Source organism: Oncorhynchus tshawytscha, linkage group LG19 (assembly GCF_018296145.1).
Source record: "Oncorhynchus tshawytscha isolate Ot180627B linkage group LG19, Otsh_v2.0, whole genome shotgun sequence".
Classification (NCBI taxonomy): domain Eukaryota; kingdom Metazoa; phylum Chordata; class Actinopteri; order Salmoniformes; family Salmonidae; genus Oncorhynchus; species Oncorhynchus tshawytscha.
Window position 1 is genome coordinate 1382814 of NC_056447.1, and position 15906 is coordinate 1398719.

The following is a 15906-nucleotide window of genomic DNA, read 5'->3' on the forward strand; positions in this document are numbered from 1 at the left end:
TCTTTATACAGTTCTCGTCCTTGATAAGCTAAATTGCTGTCCTTCCCTCCCGCAGTCCATGTTATGACATTTGCATACAAATTCCATCTTCACACGTCCTGGTGTGCAAAGGAAGTAGGAGAAAAGAGCGGAGGAAAGAGACAACAAAGAGTGACACAGAAAGACAGAGGAAGACACAAACAGAGAAAAAGAGACAAATAGAAAATGAGAGACAAATAGAAAAAGAGAGAGAGAGAGAGAGACAAAGAAAGAGAGCGTAGGCCTCATGCTGGTCTCTCAGGGCTTCATTAGTCCTAATTCCCCATCACTCTGTTCCTTCATGATTAACACTAGCCTTTTTACCCTCCTGAGAGACCACGGCTCCTCTCCCAACAAGTTCCCATCCCGCAACACATGCAGACACTAAAGTGAGCATTTAGTTAATCCTTAGAATACGTGGATATTAAGACCTGGTGTGATAAATTAAATATGTTTTGTTCACGCTACAAAACAATCATTCAAATGTGGCATTACAAACAACTAACGCTTCAATTCGGAATATCACGTACAGTATTTGTTCATTTATCAGACGATATCAACATAGCCTCTTTCCAGCTTTGTGTGTGTTGAAAAAACGTTTTTTTTTACTTACATATCTCAAAGCATCTGTCAACATTGACAAGGTGGACATCCGGAAGGAGGTAGGAAACGGTCAAATCCTAAAAGGCAGACTTGACCATGCAGGTCTATAGCTAAGCAACTAAGAAAAATAGTTTTATTTTAATTTTATCCTAACAATATCATCAGCTTTGACGTTTTCATCCATTTTACCTGATTTAATTGCCACCTAGATCCTATCACTTAAGAGATCATTATCAAAAACAGGGGGCCTCATTTGCATTAATAGTCAAAACGATAATTTTCTTTTGCCTAGATTTTGTTCAACCTATATTCTCATTACCTTACTCTTCAAATCAAATAATTGTTATGACAGTTGGAATAATTGCAAGATTAATGGAGAAAGTTAATAACAGAAAATGAATGAAAAAAAACAAAACAATAATGATCTTTGCCTATGCCTCACATAATGAGAGTTTTATTTTGAACATTACTGCCCTTGAGCTGTCTGTCTGCTCTGTGTGAGGCTTGCATAGACAACGTAAAACAACACTTCAGATGTAGCCAACTCTCAGCTGGCAATGAAACAAAGGCTCAGAGCAAAGAGTGAATCAGGGAGAAGAGAGAAGAAGAAAACTGAAGTATGAGAGAGAGAGAAAGAGAGAGGAAGTTTGATAGTACACAAGCGCACGCAAGGGCAAACACCTGGATGCCAGTGACATTGGCCGTGCACAAAATCGGCCTTGCTTACTAAAATGACATACTCATCATACTATATACTATTTAGAAAGTACTGTTTAGTATAAATGTATGCAGTAAGCAACAAATATAAACATACTAGACTCATCCATACTTAGAATGCATCCTCTAAATCGCAATTGCGTTATTTTGTGCAAATTTTGTTCATATTGGTAGAGCCCATGATGATCAGCTGTTGTCAAACACATGTGGGTCTGAAAAGATGCTTCTCTTCCTCCATAGTGTGCAGTGAATTCTACTAGATGAAAAGCCAAAATGAGTATGACATCCTGACATTTAAATAATACTACATTTTCAAAATGTCACATTCTATGAAATTTGATATTTTCACAATACCAATCAGCATAAAATGTAGAAACCAATTACGGGTTTTCGGACACAGACACCGACTTCACACATGGTGGGGGTGGGTAGCAGGTGAAATCAAAACCAAATGAGATGAATGTTTCGGTCTATAACCTTTTATCAGAATACCCTTTGTTTGTTTACGAGCTGCAAGTTATGTTCAAAGTACATTTACAAAAAGGGGAAAACTAAACATTTCTGTTTCCTGTTCATTGAGCAAAGAACTCAAAATGGAGGACAGCCTGGTGAGACAGGTGCCTCAAACCGTGCTAATGCTCTCCTGTCTGTGTGACACTCCTCGCATTACAGGAAGTGAAAGGTGGTCTTCAGCTGACAGATGGCGTACGGTCAGCGCCACACCAGGCCGCTGACTTTACAATTGTGTTCTGACATCAGGCCCTAGCCTTTCTGCACATTACCTCACTGATGCTGATGTTAATTATTGTGTTGCCGACGCAGAAGTGCAGGAGCTTTAAGCACAGTTAACCTCTTCTTCTAACGAGTCTTGTTTTCTGCAGCACTGCTGGTGTTAATTAGTGCTCTTAGTGGTGCGTGCATTCACTGTGAAGTATGGGACGTGCTCTTGAAGACAGCTCAGGACAGGGAGGGGCTGTAGTCCGTGCTTTAAATACGGACAAGCACAAAACGGAGGGTCAGGGGACAAGACAAGGGAGGAGGTGGGGGAGGGGGCAACAAAATAATTAGAGGGAACAGTATAAGGAAGGGACGCACGCCACTCACGGTTACTGAACTGGAAGTTGAACTGTGCTCATGAACCAGTGATGTGTTGTAGGTTACGCTTTAAATCAGTATTGGGAGGCGAAGCAGAGGGTCAGGGGTGGAAGAAGAGGGGCACAGGGAGAACGGCGAACTCACGGTCACATCGCAGGAAGTTGTTAAGCAGCTGGAATAAGGGGAAGCTATCCCATGAGTCAACGGGCTGGACTTGCAGAGCACCATCCATGTCGACGGTGTAGAGAGACATGAATGTTTCTGCGTGCTCCGCCATCATCTCCGGCCACCATGAAATGGCCTAGAAAAGAGAAGGAAGGAGTAAGAGCAGGGTGGAAAAGGCAGAGAGAGAGAGGACAAAAAGAAAGAAAGGAAGAAAGAAAGAAAAAGAGGGAGAAGGTGAAATAAGGAAAAAAAATGTTTTAATGAAAAAGCACAAGTCTTCACAAACCACTACCTCCAGTTTACGTGAGAGGCTCTGGTGAAGAATAGATAGACATAAAATGTAAAACGACACAATCAGAGGAAGATGGGAAAAAGTGACAGATGGATGGTGAGAAGACTGCTCTGAAAAATAAAATAAAATGCCATGTGCAAATCAAAGCAATCTAATGAATAGAACCAACAGAGAAACAGCCAAATGGGTGATGGGTAGCATAAAGAGAGGACCTTGAGCGCACAATGGACTCCAACACTGAGGAAGAGATGCGAGCAGCATCATGACATCAGCCCAGGAGTAAGCTGCAATAGTACTCTACCCCAATAAAGATAAATTGCATATTGGTAATTACATTTTGCTGTCATATTAAGCTTTAATCTCCAAGCTGAGGCCATAAAAAGTTATTAAAAGGCACAGACAGACATAATGCATTTTTTAAACTGCAATCAAATCAAAATCAAATCCAATTTTATTGGTCACATACATATTTAGCAGATGTTATTGCAGGTGTAGCGAAATGCTTGTGTTCCTAGCATCAACAGTGCAGTAGTATATAACAATTTACAACAATACACAAATCTAAAAGTAAATGATGGAATAAAGAAATATATAAATATTAGGATGGCGTGTCATTGACAAAAATAAAATATATTCACTACATATAAAATGTAAAGATTATTAATGTGACTAGTGTTCCATTATTTAAAGTGGCCAGTGATTCCATGTCTATGTATATATGGCAGCAGCCTCTAAGGTGCAGGGTTGAGTAACCGGGTGGTAGCCAGCTAGTGATAGCTATTTAACAGTCTGAATGCCTTCAGATAGAAGCTGTTTTTCAGTCTCTCGGTCCCAGCTTTGATGCACCTGTACTGACCTTGCCTTCTGGATGGTAGCGGGGTGAACAGGCCATGGCTCGGGTGGTTGATGTCCTTGATGATTTTTTTGGCCTTCCTGTGACATCGGGTGCTGTAGGTGTCCTGGAGGGCAGGCAGTGTGGCCCCAACTGCACCACCCTCTGGAGAGCCCTGCGGGGCGGTGCAGTTTCCGTACCAGGCGGTGATAAAGCCCGACAGGATGCTCTCAAATGTGCATCTGTAAAAGTTGAGTGTGAGGGTCTTAGGGGCAGAGTCTAACTTCTTCAGCCTCCTGAGGTTGAAGAGGAGCTGTTGCGCCCGCTTTGCCACTCTGTCTGTGTGGGTGGACCATTTCAGATTGTCAGTGATGTGTAAGCCAAGGAACTTGAAGCTTTTTATTTTAATCTTTTTTTACTGGAGTTGGGGTGGTGGTTTGAAAGGATGATTAAAGTAAACCTTGAGCTTATTGCAGTTAGGTGGTCACCCAGACAAAACTTTCTAGCCAAACTGGACAGGGGTTAGCCCATTATGAACTGTCAATAAATACTAACTAGTAATATGCTAGCAGTTGGTGCCTGGTTCAAGACGGGCTTGCTTATAAACCTTTTGGTTGTTACATAATACAAATAGAAATGTAATAAAAAAAGTATTCTAACTAAGCTACGACAGATATCATTGGTGGTAACTAGGCTATCATCAGTACAACTATACTTTATTTACTTTTAAACTGACTTTTTTTTAACAAATAAAATGTCAAATTACAATAACAAATAAACATAGGACATCATTACATGTATATTTTCTTCTTAAGACACATAACATAACATAAAATAACATTAAAGTAAAGCAAATAAACAAAAATAAGAAATACAAATCACTACACATGAATTGCCAGCGACATCAGTTTAAAAAGATAAAGTACCTCAAATAAAATAAACATAAAAAGGTCAGGCTCCACATTTGTATAAACCTATGATGTAAGAATACATAGTTGTTTCCCGTTATTGACTAATTCTAGAGATTTAATAAAATATTTGATTTCAAGTAAAAAATGTATTGCATTTGGGGACAGATTTCAAATATTAGTTTTTCCACCATTCATTTTTCCCATAGGGAATTCTAGAAACACTTCAAACAAGGGCTGCGCTTCATGTAGGCCCACCCTGGTACGACCCCCCCGATGACCGTGTACATCTCTCCAAGACAAGGTAACTTCCATCAATATACTCGCCTGTACCCCCCCAAAAAAACCCCCTCTAATTAGCTGATAATATGGCTATCATAAAGAACTACAAATGCAATGATGATCTGGACGTGACTGCAGAATCGAGGCAAAGTTGTTGTCTGTAGCAACACTTTGTTGCTTTTATGCATTTTGTCTTGCTGCTTTTTGTACTGTTGCTCTGTCTGCATGCTACGTCTTGTTTGTTCTATGTTGCTCTGTCTGTATGCTATGTCTTGCTTGTCCTATGTTGCTCTGTCTGTATGCTACGTCTTGTTTGTTCTATGTTGCTCTGTCTGTATGCTACGTCTTGCTTGTCCTATGTTGCTCTGTCTGTATGCTACGTCTTGTTTGTTCTATGTTGCTCTGTCTGCATGCTATGTCTTGTTTGTTCTATGTTTCTCTGTCTGTATGCTATGTCTTGTTTGTCCTATGTTTCTCTGTCTGTATGCTATGTCTTGTTTGTCCTATGTTTCTCTGTCTGTATGCTATGTCTTGTTTGTCCTATGTTTCTCTGTCTGTATGCTATGTCTTGTTTGTCCTATGTTTCTCTGTCTGTATGCTATGTCTTGTTTGTCCTATGTTTCTCTGTCTGTATGCTATGTCTTGTTTGTTCTATGTTTCTCTGTCTGTATGCTACGTCTTGTTTGTTCTATGTTTCTCTGTCTGTATGCTATGTCTTGTTTGTCCTATGTTTCTCTGTCTGTATGCTATGTCTTGTTTGTCCTATGTTTCTCTGTCTGTATGCTATGTCTTGTTTGTTCTATGTTTCTCTGTCTGTATGCTACGTCTTGTTTGTTCTATGTTGCTCTGTCTGTATGCTATGTCTTGTTTGTTCTATGTTTCTCTGTCTGTATGCTATGTCTTTTTTGTCCTATGTTTCTCTGTCTGTATGCTATGTCTTGTTTGTCCTATGTTTCTCTGTCTGTATGCTATGTCTTGTTTGTCCTATGTTTCTCTGTCTGTATGCTACGTCTTGTTTGTTCTATGTTTCTCTGTCTGTATGCTACGTCTTGTTTGTTCTATGTTGCTCTGTCTGTATGCTACGTCTTGTTTGTCCTATGTTTCTCTGTCTGTATGCTATGTCTTGTTTGTTCTATGTTTCTCTGTCTGTATGCTACGTCTTGTTTGTTCTATGTTGCTCTGTCTGTATGCTACGTCTTGCTTGTCCTATGTTGCTCTGTCTGTATGCTACGTCTTGTTTGTTCTATGTTGCTCTGTCTGTATGCTACGTCTTGTTTGTCCTATGTTGCTCTGTCTGTATGCTACGTCTTGTTTGTTCTATGTTGCTCTGTCTGCATGCTACGTCTTGTTTGTCCTATGTTGCTCTGTCTGTATGCTACGTCTTGTTTGTCCTATGTTGCTCTGTCTGTATGCTACGTCTTGTTTGTCCTATGTTGCTCTGTCTGTATGCTACGTCTTGTTTGTTCTATGTTGCTCTGTCTGTATGCTACGTCTTGTTTGTCCTATGTTGCTCTGTCTGTATGCTACGTCTTGTTTGTTCTATGTTGCTCTGTCTGTATGCTACGTCTTGTTTGTCCTATGTTGCTCTGTCTGTATGCTACGTCTTGTTTGTTCTATGTTGCTCTGTCTGTATGCTACGTCTTGCTTGTCCTATGTTGCTCTGTCTGTATGCTATGTCTTGTTTGTTCTATGTTGCTCTGTCTGTATGCTATGTCTTGTTTGTTCTATGTTGCTCTGTCTGCATGCTACGTCTTGTTTGTTCTATGTTGCTCTGTCTGTATGCTACGTCTTGTTTGTTCTATGTTGCTCTGTCTGCATGCTACGTCTTGTTTGTTCTATGTTGCTCTGTCTGTATGCTACGTCTTGTTTGTTCTATGTTGCTCTGTCTGCATGCTACGTCTTGTTTGTTCTATGTTGCTCTGTCTGCATGCTACGTCTTGTTTGTTCTATGTTGCTCTGTCTGTATGCTACGTCTTGTTTGTTCTATGTTGCTCTGTCTGCATGCTACGTCTTGTTTGTCCTATGTTGCTCTGTCTGCATGCTACGTCTTGCTTGTCCTATGTTGCTCTGTCTGCATGCTACGTCTTGCTTGTTCTATGTTGCTCTGTCTGCATGCTATGTCTTGCTTGTCCTATGTTGCTCTGTCTGCATGCTATGTCTTGCTTGTCCTATGTTGCTCTGTCTGCATGCTACGTCTTGTTTGTTCTATGTTGCTCTGTCTGCATGCTACGTCTTGCTTGTCCTATGTTGTTCTGTCTGTATGCTATGTCTTGTTTGTTCTATGTTGCTCTGTCTGCATGCTACGTCTTGTTTGTTCTATGTTGCTCTGTCTGTATGCTACGTCTTGTTTGTTCTATGTTGCTCTGTCTGTATGCTACGTCTTGCTTGTCCTATGTTGCTCTGTCTGTATGCTATGTCTTGCTTGTCCTATGTTGCTCTGTCTGCATGCTACGTCTTGTTTGTTCTATGTTGCTCTGTCTGTATGCTCGTCTTGCTTGTTCTATGTTGCTCTGTCTGCATGCTACGTCTTGCTTGTCCTATGTTGCTCTGTCTGTATGCTATGTCTTGCTTGTCCTATGTTGCTCTGTCTGCATGCTACGTCTTGTTTGTTCTATGTTGCTCTGTCTGTATGCTACGTCTTGCTTGTCCTATGTTGCTCTGTCTGCATGCTACGTCTTGCTTGTCCTATGTTGCTCTGTCTGTATGCTATGTCTTGCTTGTCCTATGTTGCTCTGTCTGCATGCTACGTCTTGTTTGTTCTATGTTGCTCTGTCTGTATGCTACGTCTTGCTTGTTCTATGTTGCTCTGTCTGCATGCTACGTCTTGCTTGTCCTATGTTGCTCTGTCTGTATGCTATGTCTTGCTTGTCCTATGTTGCTCTGTCTGCATGCTACGTCTTGTTTGTTCTATGTTGCTCTGTCTGTATGCTACGTCTTGCTTGTCCTATGTTGCTCTGTCTGCATGCTATGTCTTGTTTGTTCTATGTTTCTCTGTCTGTATGCTATGTCTTGTTTGTTCTATGTTGCTCTGTCTGCATGCTACGTCTTGTTTGTTCTATGTTGCTCTGTCTGTATGCTACGTCTTGTTTGTTCTATGTTGCTCTGTCTGCATGCTACGTCTTGCTTGTTCTATGTTACTCTGTCTGTATGCTACGTCTTGTTTGTTCTATGTTGCTCTGTCTGTATGCTACGTCTTGTTTGTTCTATGTTGCTCTGTCTGTATGCTACGTCTTGCTTGTCCTATGTTGCTCTGTCTGCATGCTACGTCTTGCTTGTCCTATGTTGCTCTGTCTGTATGCTATGTCTTGTTTGTTCTATGTTGCTCTGTCTGTATGCTACGTCTTGCTTGTCCTATGTTACTCTGCGTGTGCTCACTGCTCAATGATTGTCTATATTGTAATTGTTTTTAATAACCTGCCCAGGGACTGCGGTTGTAAATTAGCTGGCTGGCTAAAACCGGCACTTTTACTGAAACGTTGATTCATGTGCACTGTAAAAATAAAATAAACTCAAAGGTAAGAATCTCTGGATTAACTATCTAATGTTAGCTAAATGTAGTAATGCCTAAATTGGCAACATTTCTTTAAATGAACAATTCTGTGAACTGTCTTGTGCAAGTTTTAAATTGACACAATACCTGTTAGAGAAGGTATCAGCGAGAGATGACATGCAGGAGCTTGCAGGGATTTGTAGTTTTGTACGATGTCTACTGTGATGCAATGTTTGTATTATCTGAGAGTAAATAGAGCCGAACATACTGACAAAAGTCAGCTATCTTACATAAAAGTAGCTTCTCCCAGTTCGATGCAGTCAAGACAGGTACTAGTATGTAATCCTATTGGATGATAAATAGCGAGGTTATGACAGCTATTGGTTTACTATAGGGCGAGTCGGCTTGGTTGGTTGCTGTCTCTCCCTCCCTTCTCCTTGTTCTGTGTCATTCGCTCACACTCACAGTAGCCTACACACACAGCACAGCCCCTGCTAGAGCATCACCTCTCTCTACCTCCTCTCCATCACACTTCATCAGCTCCGGTTAACAAAGGAGCGTAATCGGGCCAGGTCCATAAGGAACGGGTCTAGTTGTCCTCGGCTTCATTCAGAATGGGTCTCTATATATTGTGAAATGTATTTATGCATATCGTCTCCGGATGGGAAAGCCCCAGGTCTATTTTGGAAGAAGGCCTTTACAGCAGAGCCCACAGTGGATTAGCACATATGTTTTTATTGATTGCTACACTTAGGGATGGTACATTTCATGCTAATACCATGCTTTCATTTGTGTTTGGAGCACATTATCAGCTTATAAGTTAGAATGTTAGCAAGCTAAATGTCCCTTACCTTGAGCTAAGAGCTAAGAGCACGATTATATTTAGAGCAGGATAGCAACCTACATGAAATCATTTGTAATATTGGTAGTAACCATATGGATGTCACCGTGATACAGTCTACTGTTGCTCAATGGGGAGAGTTTGCACTACAAATGAGCAACAACAACAACACAGGGCACAGTGTATCCTTCGCTCCCGAGTCCCGCTTGCCCGGCACACTGCTGTCCTGCGGTAACTAACTTAGAGGGAAGCAGCTTGATAGTGTGCTTCGACAGCTGCATTGCTTGCTGTTTGGGGTTTTAGGCTGGGTTTCTGTACAGCACTTTGAGATATCAGCTGATGTAAGAAGGGCTATATAAATTGATTTGATTTGATTTAGCTAATATCAGGCCAGGGATTTTGCAGTCCAATGAAAACGGAATGATTCTGAACACTCCCAAGTCACAGTCTCGAGACACAATCATAAACTAGCTAACTGGGGAGGGCTCATAACGACAACTGACTGAACTGATTCTGTTTGTCACTCTTGCTGCTCGACCATACATCATACATTTTAGGCACCAGGCGTGCCTGTATAGCCTCTCCCTCTTGTGAGCTAGTTAGTTAGGTAGTCTTGTTAACTCGATAGCTAGCTAGCTTGTTATCTATGCTGGTTGTTAGCTTGCATAACTGGTATGTGTATAATCGTAAGGGACATTTCATGTTTTATGGATAATATTAAAATATACAGCGTGGGTGAGCTCCATTCCTGACAGACTGATCAGATTCAAATCAGCCTGCCAGCTAATGTCAGGCATCATTCAGAGCTTAAATGCCCCATGAGCGCATCGCAATCAACGCAGCCACAGGGCTCCTTGATGAGGTGGTTATCGTGCATCTGAACAAATGAATGGATGATGCGTGTTACTTATGATAACCTAGTGACAAAACGTTTTTGTTATGTAGTGATCATGAGATAAATCAATGGTAATCTCAACAAAACGAGGGAATTATACATTTTTTTCCCCTCCATATTTCCTCTCTGGACCACCGTAGAACTGAGAAGAATGTGAGCCCAACCCTGAAGTTGTTGGATCATCTCTAATGCCGGTCAGCTACATATCCATTCGGGTGTCCATTCCCTTGAAATAAGCATGGTTAATTTTGCTGCATCGGGCATTCGTGTCATTTGCACTAAGAGGTTTGATCTACATCACACAAAATAGGAAAAGGTTGAAAAAGGTCCAAACACAGAAGGTCAAGCCAATGACATTTCCAAAACATTGGACTGTTTTGTCTAGGATCCTGTGTGCAGTGCAAAGGGTTTACAAATGTATAGGCCGAATAAGTTGTGATACAACTGGAAATTCAGTGTTTTGTCTTGGAGGGGGGGGGTGCAGAAAGGTCATGTGCTTTCATCTACAGTGGCATTTTTTTTTGTCTGTGCCAAGTTGGATGTGCCCTAACACTCTTTTCATGTCTTGGTAGGTCTAGCCATCACACATGTAGTTACAAACCAAATCATTTACAGTGATTCTTCAACACAATCTTTGCTTAAAGTTCTGACCAGTCCTTGAATATTGTTGCTGTGTGTCAGTGCGGTCACATACCGGTATGAATTGTTTGTGTGCGACTCCATCTATAAGACATTTTATGTCATAATGGAACTTGACAAAGTCATGTTCTTAACTCTAAATTGAGGGGACATTTAGCAGTGCTGCAGTTGCTTCTCAAAGACTCCATCATCACCATAGATGAGCTAGAGCATAATAAGAGCCAGTTCGCGCTCATTTTTCTTGCCCACCCAAGAGAGATGCTTCCTATCCTACTCAATAGCAATGGTCGCCATGTGAGGTGAGAGAAAAGTGCAACTAGCCCAATGAAGCCCTCGAAAATAGCAATGTGACATATTGATTGAAGGAGGTTGGTGTTCCTGTGTGTGTGTGTGTGTGTGTGTGTGTGTGTGTGTGTGTGTGTGTGTGTGTGTGTGTGTGTGTGTGTGTGTGTGTGTGGGTGTGTGTGCGTGTGTATGTGCATGTGCGTGTGCATGTGTGTGTCTGTCTGTGAGTGTGTCCCTGTCTGTGTTCTAGTGGGCGCTTGTGGCAAACAAAACACTAGGCTGGCGGTCAGAGACAGTATATGTCCCACAGCTATACCTGGCCTTGAGGGCTATTGTCATCAGCCTTTTCAGATGTGTCTTTTATGCGCACCGTGACAAAAAACACAATTAAAGAGTTCCATTCGCTTCGTTACCTATCGCCTTTCTCCTCCATTCGCACATTCACACCAACAGACATCCTCACATAACTGTTGTCTCTAAGTGAGAGAGCGAGATTCCGATAAAGAGATGGAAGAAGAAAAATGAAAGGTATGTGACTGAAAGCAAGAGAGAACAAGAGGACAAGAGAGACAGACAGAGAAATGGAAGGAGAGCGGGACTGAGTGTGAGGTGACGCAGCATGACTAGGGTTGCAACATTCTGTGAAGTTTCTCCCAGAAATCATGGTTGAAGGATTCTGGATTTCCAGTTTATTCTCTTCTGATTCCGGGAAACCTCCAACCAGGATTACAGGAAAACCAGGGAATTTATTGAAAGTTCCTGGAATTTTGCAACCTTAAGCGTGACAAGTGCTTTGCATTCATCATATAAATATGAAGGACATTGCTCCTCCAGGAGTCTGTGCTTTTAATTTAGGCTTAGCAAGCAAGGGATGGTAACAGTCTCAATTAGAGATTAAAAAGTAAAAAAGAAATGTCTCTCTGTCTCTGTGTGTGTGTGTGTGTGGTGCGTGCGTATGTGTGCGTGCGTGCACCAATGATATCTATTGTGATCAGTATAATGGTTTGGTTATCATGATGTGAATAATAACATCGCTGAATAAATGGATCTACTATGATTTCCTTTCCTTGAATCCATGAATTGGTGCTGCTTTCTATTGACACAGTTAATGTTGTAATACTTCAGTTTCCTTCACACCAAGGAGGGCAAACGAAGGGCAGACGATATGTCAAGAAAGACTGACTGAAATTATTTGTACAGTAAATTGTGGTACAATAATCACCAAAAAAACTACATCATTAGATACCCAAAGCGCAAAATTAGGTACCATGGGACATAATATTCAGCAGTCCACCAGGACCACAACCTGTAGTGGGTACACCACGTTGCACTGTTTCTCAGTATCAACCATCTCCTCAATGTGAACCATGAACAGAGCTTTACAGGGTATGAGTGAGGTGTGGTATGACTGACAGATGTTGACAGGCTTTGGGACGTAACACAATTTGATGGAAGTGGACATGACAGACATGAAGCTGGAGTTTTCATCAGATAAACTTACCTCTCTTCCCTTTCCAATTCATATTAGAAAAAGAGGGAAAGTGAAAGACAGAAATTAGAGAAATTGAGGGCATCTCTGGAATTTTCACTTAGCATACAACACTGAAGAGGGTCATCACTGGTTTGATTTACACAAATGGCGAAAACATGGAAAGCGATCGTAATTCAACGTTTTGCCTTTCACAGCGCGTGGGATGCGCTACCTTGACTGGCCACCCACTAAAACTCCAGCGCCAGGCTCCTACCACAAAAGGCCTTATCTCATATGTGGTCGTGACAGATGCAGATTTGCATCCAGTTATAAATAGCTTTGTCGCTCAGAAACAGATGTCTGAATCCGCGCTGCCACTTATTAGGCAAATGTATGGTGTTTCTGGACGTCGCACCACTTACAATTGATCAGTTGTACACCGTACCATAAGAGTGACGTGTGCGTATGGGCTGTGGGCGTTGTTTTGATCTCTTCTCGCCAGAGACATTACTAAAGTGTTGGCACTTGATGTATCATCTTCCACTTTGGCACACAGCGGCCATCGCAGACACAGGATAGGAATGGGCATCGCCACAATAAGTGGTCACTAGTTCTTAGTGAAATGATCAAGCAATTCCTTCTGGTGTGACACGGGCAAGAATCATTCAAAAATAGAAACCAATACAGCATTTAAGGTTGCATTTCAACTGAAATATTTATCTGTGACAAGAGTTGTTGTGGCCGGGCGCATGCACACCGACTTCGGTCGCCATCTGTACAGTGTTTCCTCCGACACATTGGTGCAGCTGGCTTCCAGGTTAAGCGAGCAGTCTGTCAAGAAGCAGTGCGGTTTGGCGGGGTCGTGTTTCAGAGGACGCATGGCTCTCGACCTTCACCTCTCCCGAGTCTGCATGAGAGTTGCAGCGATGGGACAAGACTGTAACTACCAATTGGATATCACGAAATTGGGAAGAAAAAGGGGTAAAAGTTCAACAAATTTAAAAAGAGTTAAGTCGTTGTGTTATTGAAGCAAACAAGGCATTGGAGGAAGCCTATCCTGACTGCAAAAATGTATTGTTGAAAGACACTGAGATTAGTGACATTTGCATGAAAAAATCCTTTCTTTCTGATTTGTATATTATGTTTTATGACTTAAAGTGCCTTCAGAAAGTATTCATACCCCTTGACTTATTGCACATTTTGTTGTGTTACAGCCTGAATTTAAGATGGATTAAAAATGTTTTTTTCTCACCCATCTGCACACCACCGGAGGTTGGTGGCACCTTAATTGGAAAGAATGGGCTTATGGTAATGACTGGAGCGGAATCAGTAGAATGGTATCAAATACACTACCGTTCAACAGTTTGGAGTCACTTAGAAATGTCCTTGAGTTTGAAAGAAAAGCATATTTTTTGCCAATTACAATAATATCAAATTGATCATAAATACAGTGTAGACATTGTTACTGTTGTAAATTACTATTGTAGCTGGAAACGGCAGATTTTTTATGAAATATCTACATAGGCGTACAGAGGCCCATTATCAGCAACCATCACTCCTGTGTTCCAATGGCACGATGTGTTAGCTAATCCAAGTTAAGCAATTTAATCGGCTAATTGATCATTAGAAAACCCTTTTGCAATTATGTTAGCACAGCTGAAAACTGTTGTTCTGATTAAAGAAGCAATACAACTGGCCTCCTTTAGACTAGTTGAGTATCAACATTTGTGGGTTCGAAATACAGGCAGAAGGCCAGCATCACGGAGTCGCCTCTTCACTGTTGACATTGAGACTGGTGTTTTGTAGGTACTATTTAATGAAGCTGCCAGTTGAGGACTTGTGAAGCGTCTATTTCACAAACTACACACTCTAATGTACTTGTCCTCTTGCTCAGTTGTGCACCGGGGCCTCCCACTCCTCTTTCTATTCTGGTTAGAGCCAGTTTGCTCTGTTCTGTGAAGGGAGTACACAGCGTTGACAGAGATCTTCAGTTTCTTGATGACTCAAAGCAGTAATAGTTGTGCTTTTACAAAGTATCAACTCAGGGGTAATAATATGTATGTAAAAGAGATATTTCTGTATTTAATTTTCAATAAATTAGCATTTTCTGTCATCATGGGGTAGTGTGTAGATCAGTGACAAAAAAAAGATATTTAAAACATTTTGAATTCAGGCTGTAACACAACAAAATGTGGAAAAAGTCTAGGGGTATGAATACTTTCTGAATGCACTGTGACTAAGTACACTGTGGTAAGTGTTGTGATGCTAAAGCTCTGTGCACATCAGGGTTTGGGTCAATTTGAAATTTATGAATTTAATTTAATTTAATTCAAACAATGAATTTGAATTGGCCTAACCCCACAGGAAGCAGAACTTGAATTGAATTTTATTTGAAGGAAGTAGAATTGAATTCAAAGCAATTCAACTGAGACATGAAAGTCTCATTCATTTGACAAATATTTCTTCAAAATGATATGCCATTTATTAATATAAAGAATACAAATACCATTTCAAATATCAGTTTGATTATAACTCAAAGATGTCAAGTAGTATTTTTCTTTGTCATGAGATGTTAGATTGTTCCCTTCCATACGGTTTGATCTATTGCATTCTAGGAAATATTTTTTTCTTATATATAAAAACATACCTAAACGTAATACCCACTCTAGAATGCCCTCCTAGCCAATCAGAAATGAGAATTCAACAATGCTGTGGCATAACAATTATTATAGACAACCCACAACATGATTTCAATATTACTTTCAATTGTTTTAGGATAAAAATGGAATGAATATCTGGATCATTGATCTCTGCCTGCCCCTGTTGGATTAATAAACTGTTGTTAATTCGACATTGTCTGGATCTGGGTCTTACCTTGAAACATGATAGTTAGTCTGGCGGAATGGTCCTACCTCTGAATGGTGCTCATCATTCTGCTGCAGGACCTCAATACAAAGTTCTCCCAGTCGCATCATGTCCTCCAACCTCTTCTCCGTGGCAGCTTGAGCATCAGCTGTTACATTAGCACACAGACATTCCAACACTGTGACACCAGCACACTGTATACACTAAAACACTAACTAGCACCCTGTATACTGTATTAGGAACACTGACAAACACTGCATATACTTTAACAAAACTAACCACAAACACATGACAGTGAAATACGACACAGTAACATCACCACACGTGAGCTGGGCTTGCACATACCCTCGATCTGAGCATGTTTGGTCAGCTGGGAGTAGTTGACAAGGGCAGCTTTCTCCAAACATTTCTGGACTACCTTCCTCATCTCATCAGGAGGAACCGGTGTGGTGATGTCCTTCATCAAAACCTAGAATTATCCAAACACAGTCATAAGCCTAATGCCAAA

General features: G+C 41.0%; 1 protein-coding gene across 3 annotated transcripts in view; it reads right to left on the bottom strand.

Moving 5' to 3' along the window:
• LOC112218214 (calcium-dependent secretion activator 2-like) overlaps nucleotides 1-15906 on the bottom strand; it is a 166210-nt gene that overhangs the window by 48567 nt on the left and 101737 nt on the right. For all 3 annotated transcript variants that reach the window (XR_006079328.1, XM_042301225.1, XM_024378837.2), the window contains exons 14-16: nucleotides 15744-15867; nucleotides 15446-15546; nucleotides 2578-2734 (exon numbers count right to left, since the gene is read on the bottom strand). Coding sequence is in view for 2 of the 3 variants with exons in the window: in XM_042301225.1 (XP_042157159.1) it covers nucleotides 2578-2734; nucleotides 15446-15546; nucleotides 15744-15867 (382 nt within the window). In the remaining variant the exon portion in view is untranslated. The remainder of the gene's footprint in view (nucleotides 1-2577; nucleotides 2735-15445; nucleotides 15547-15743; nucleotides 15868-15906) is intronic.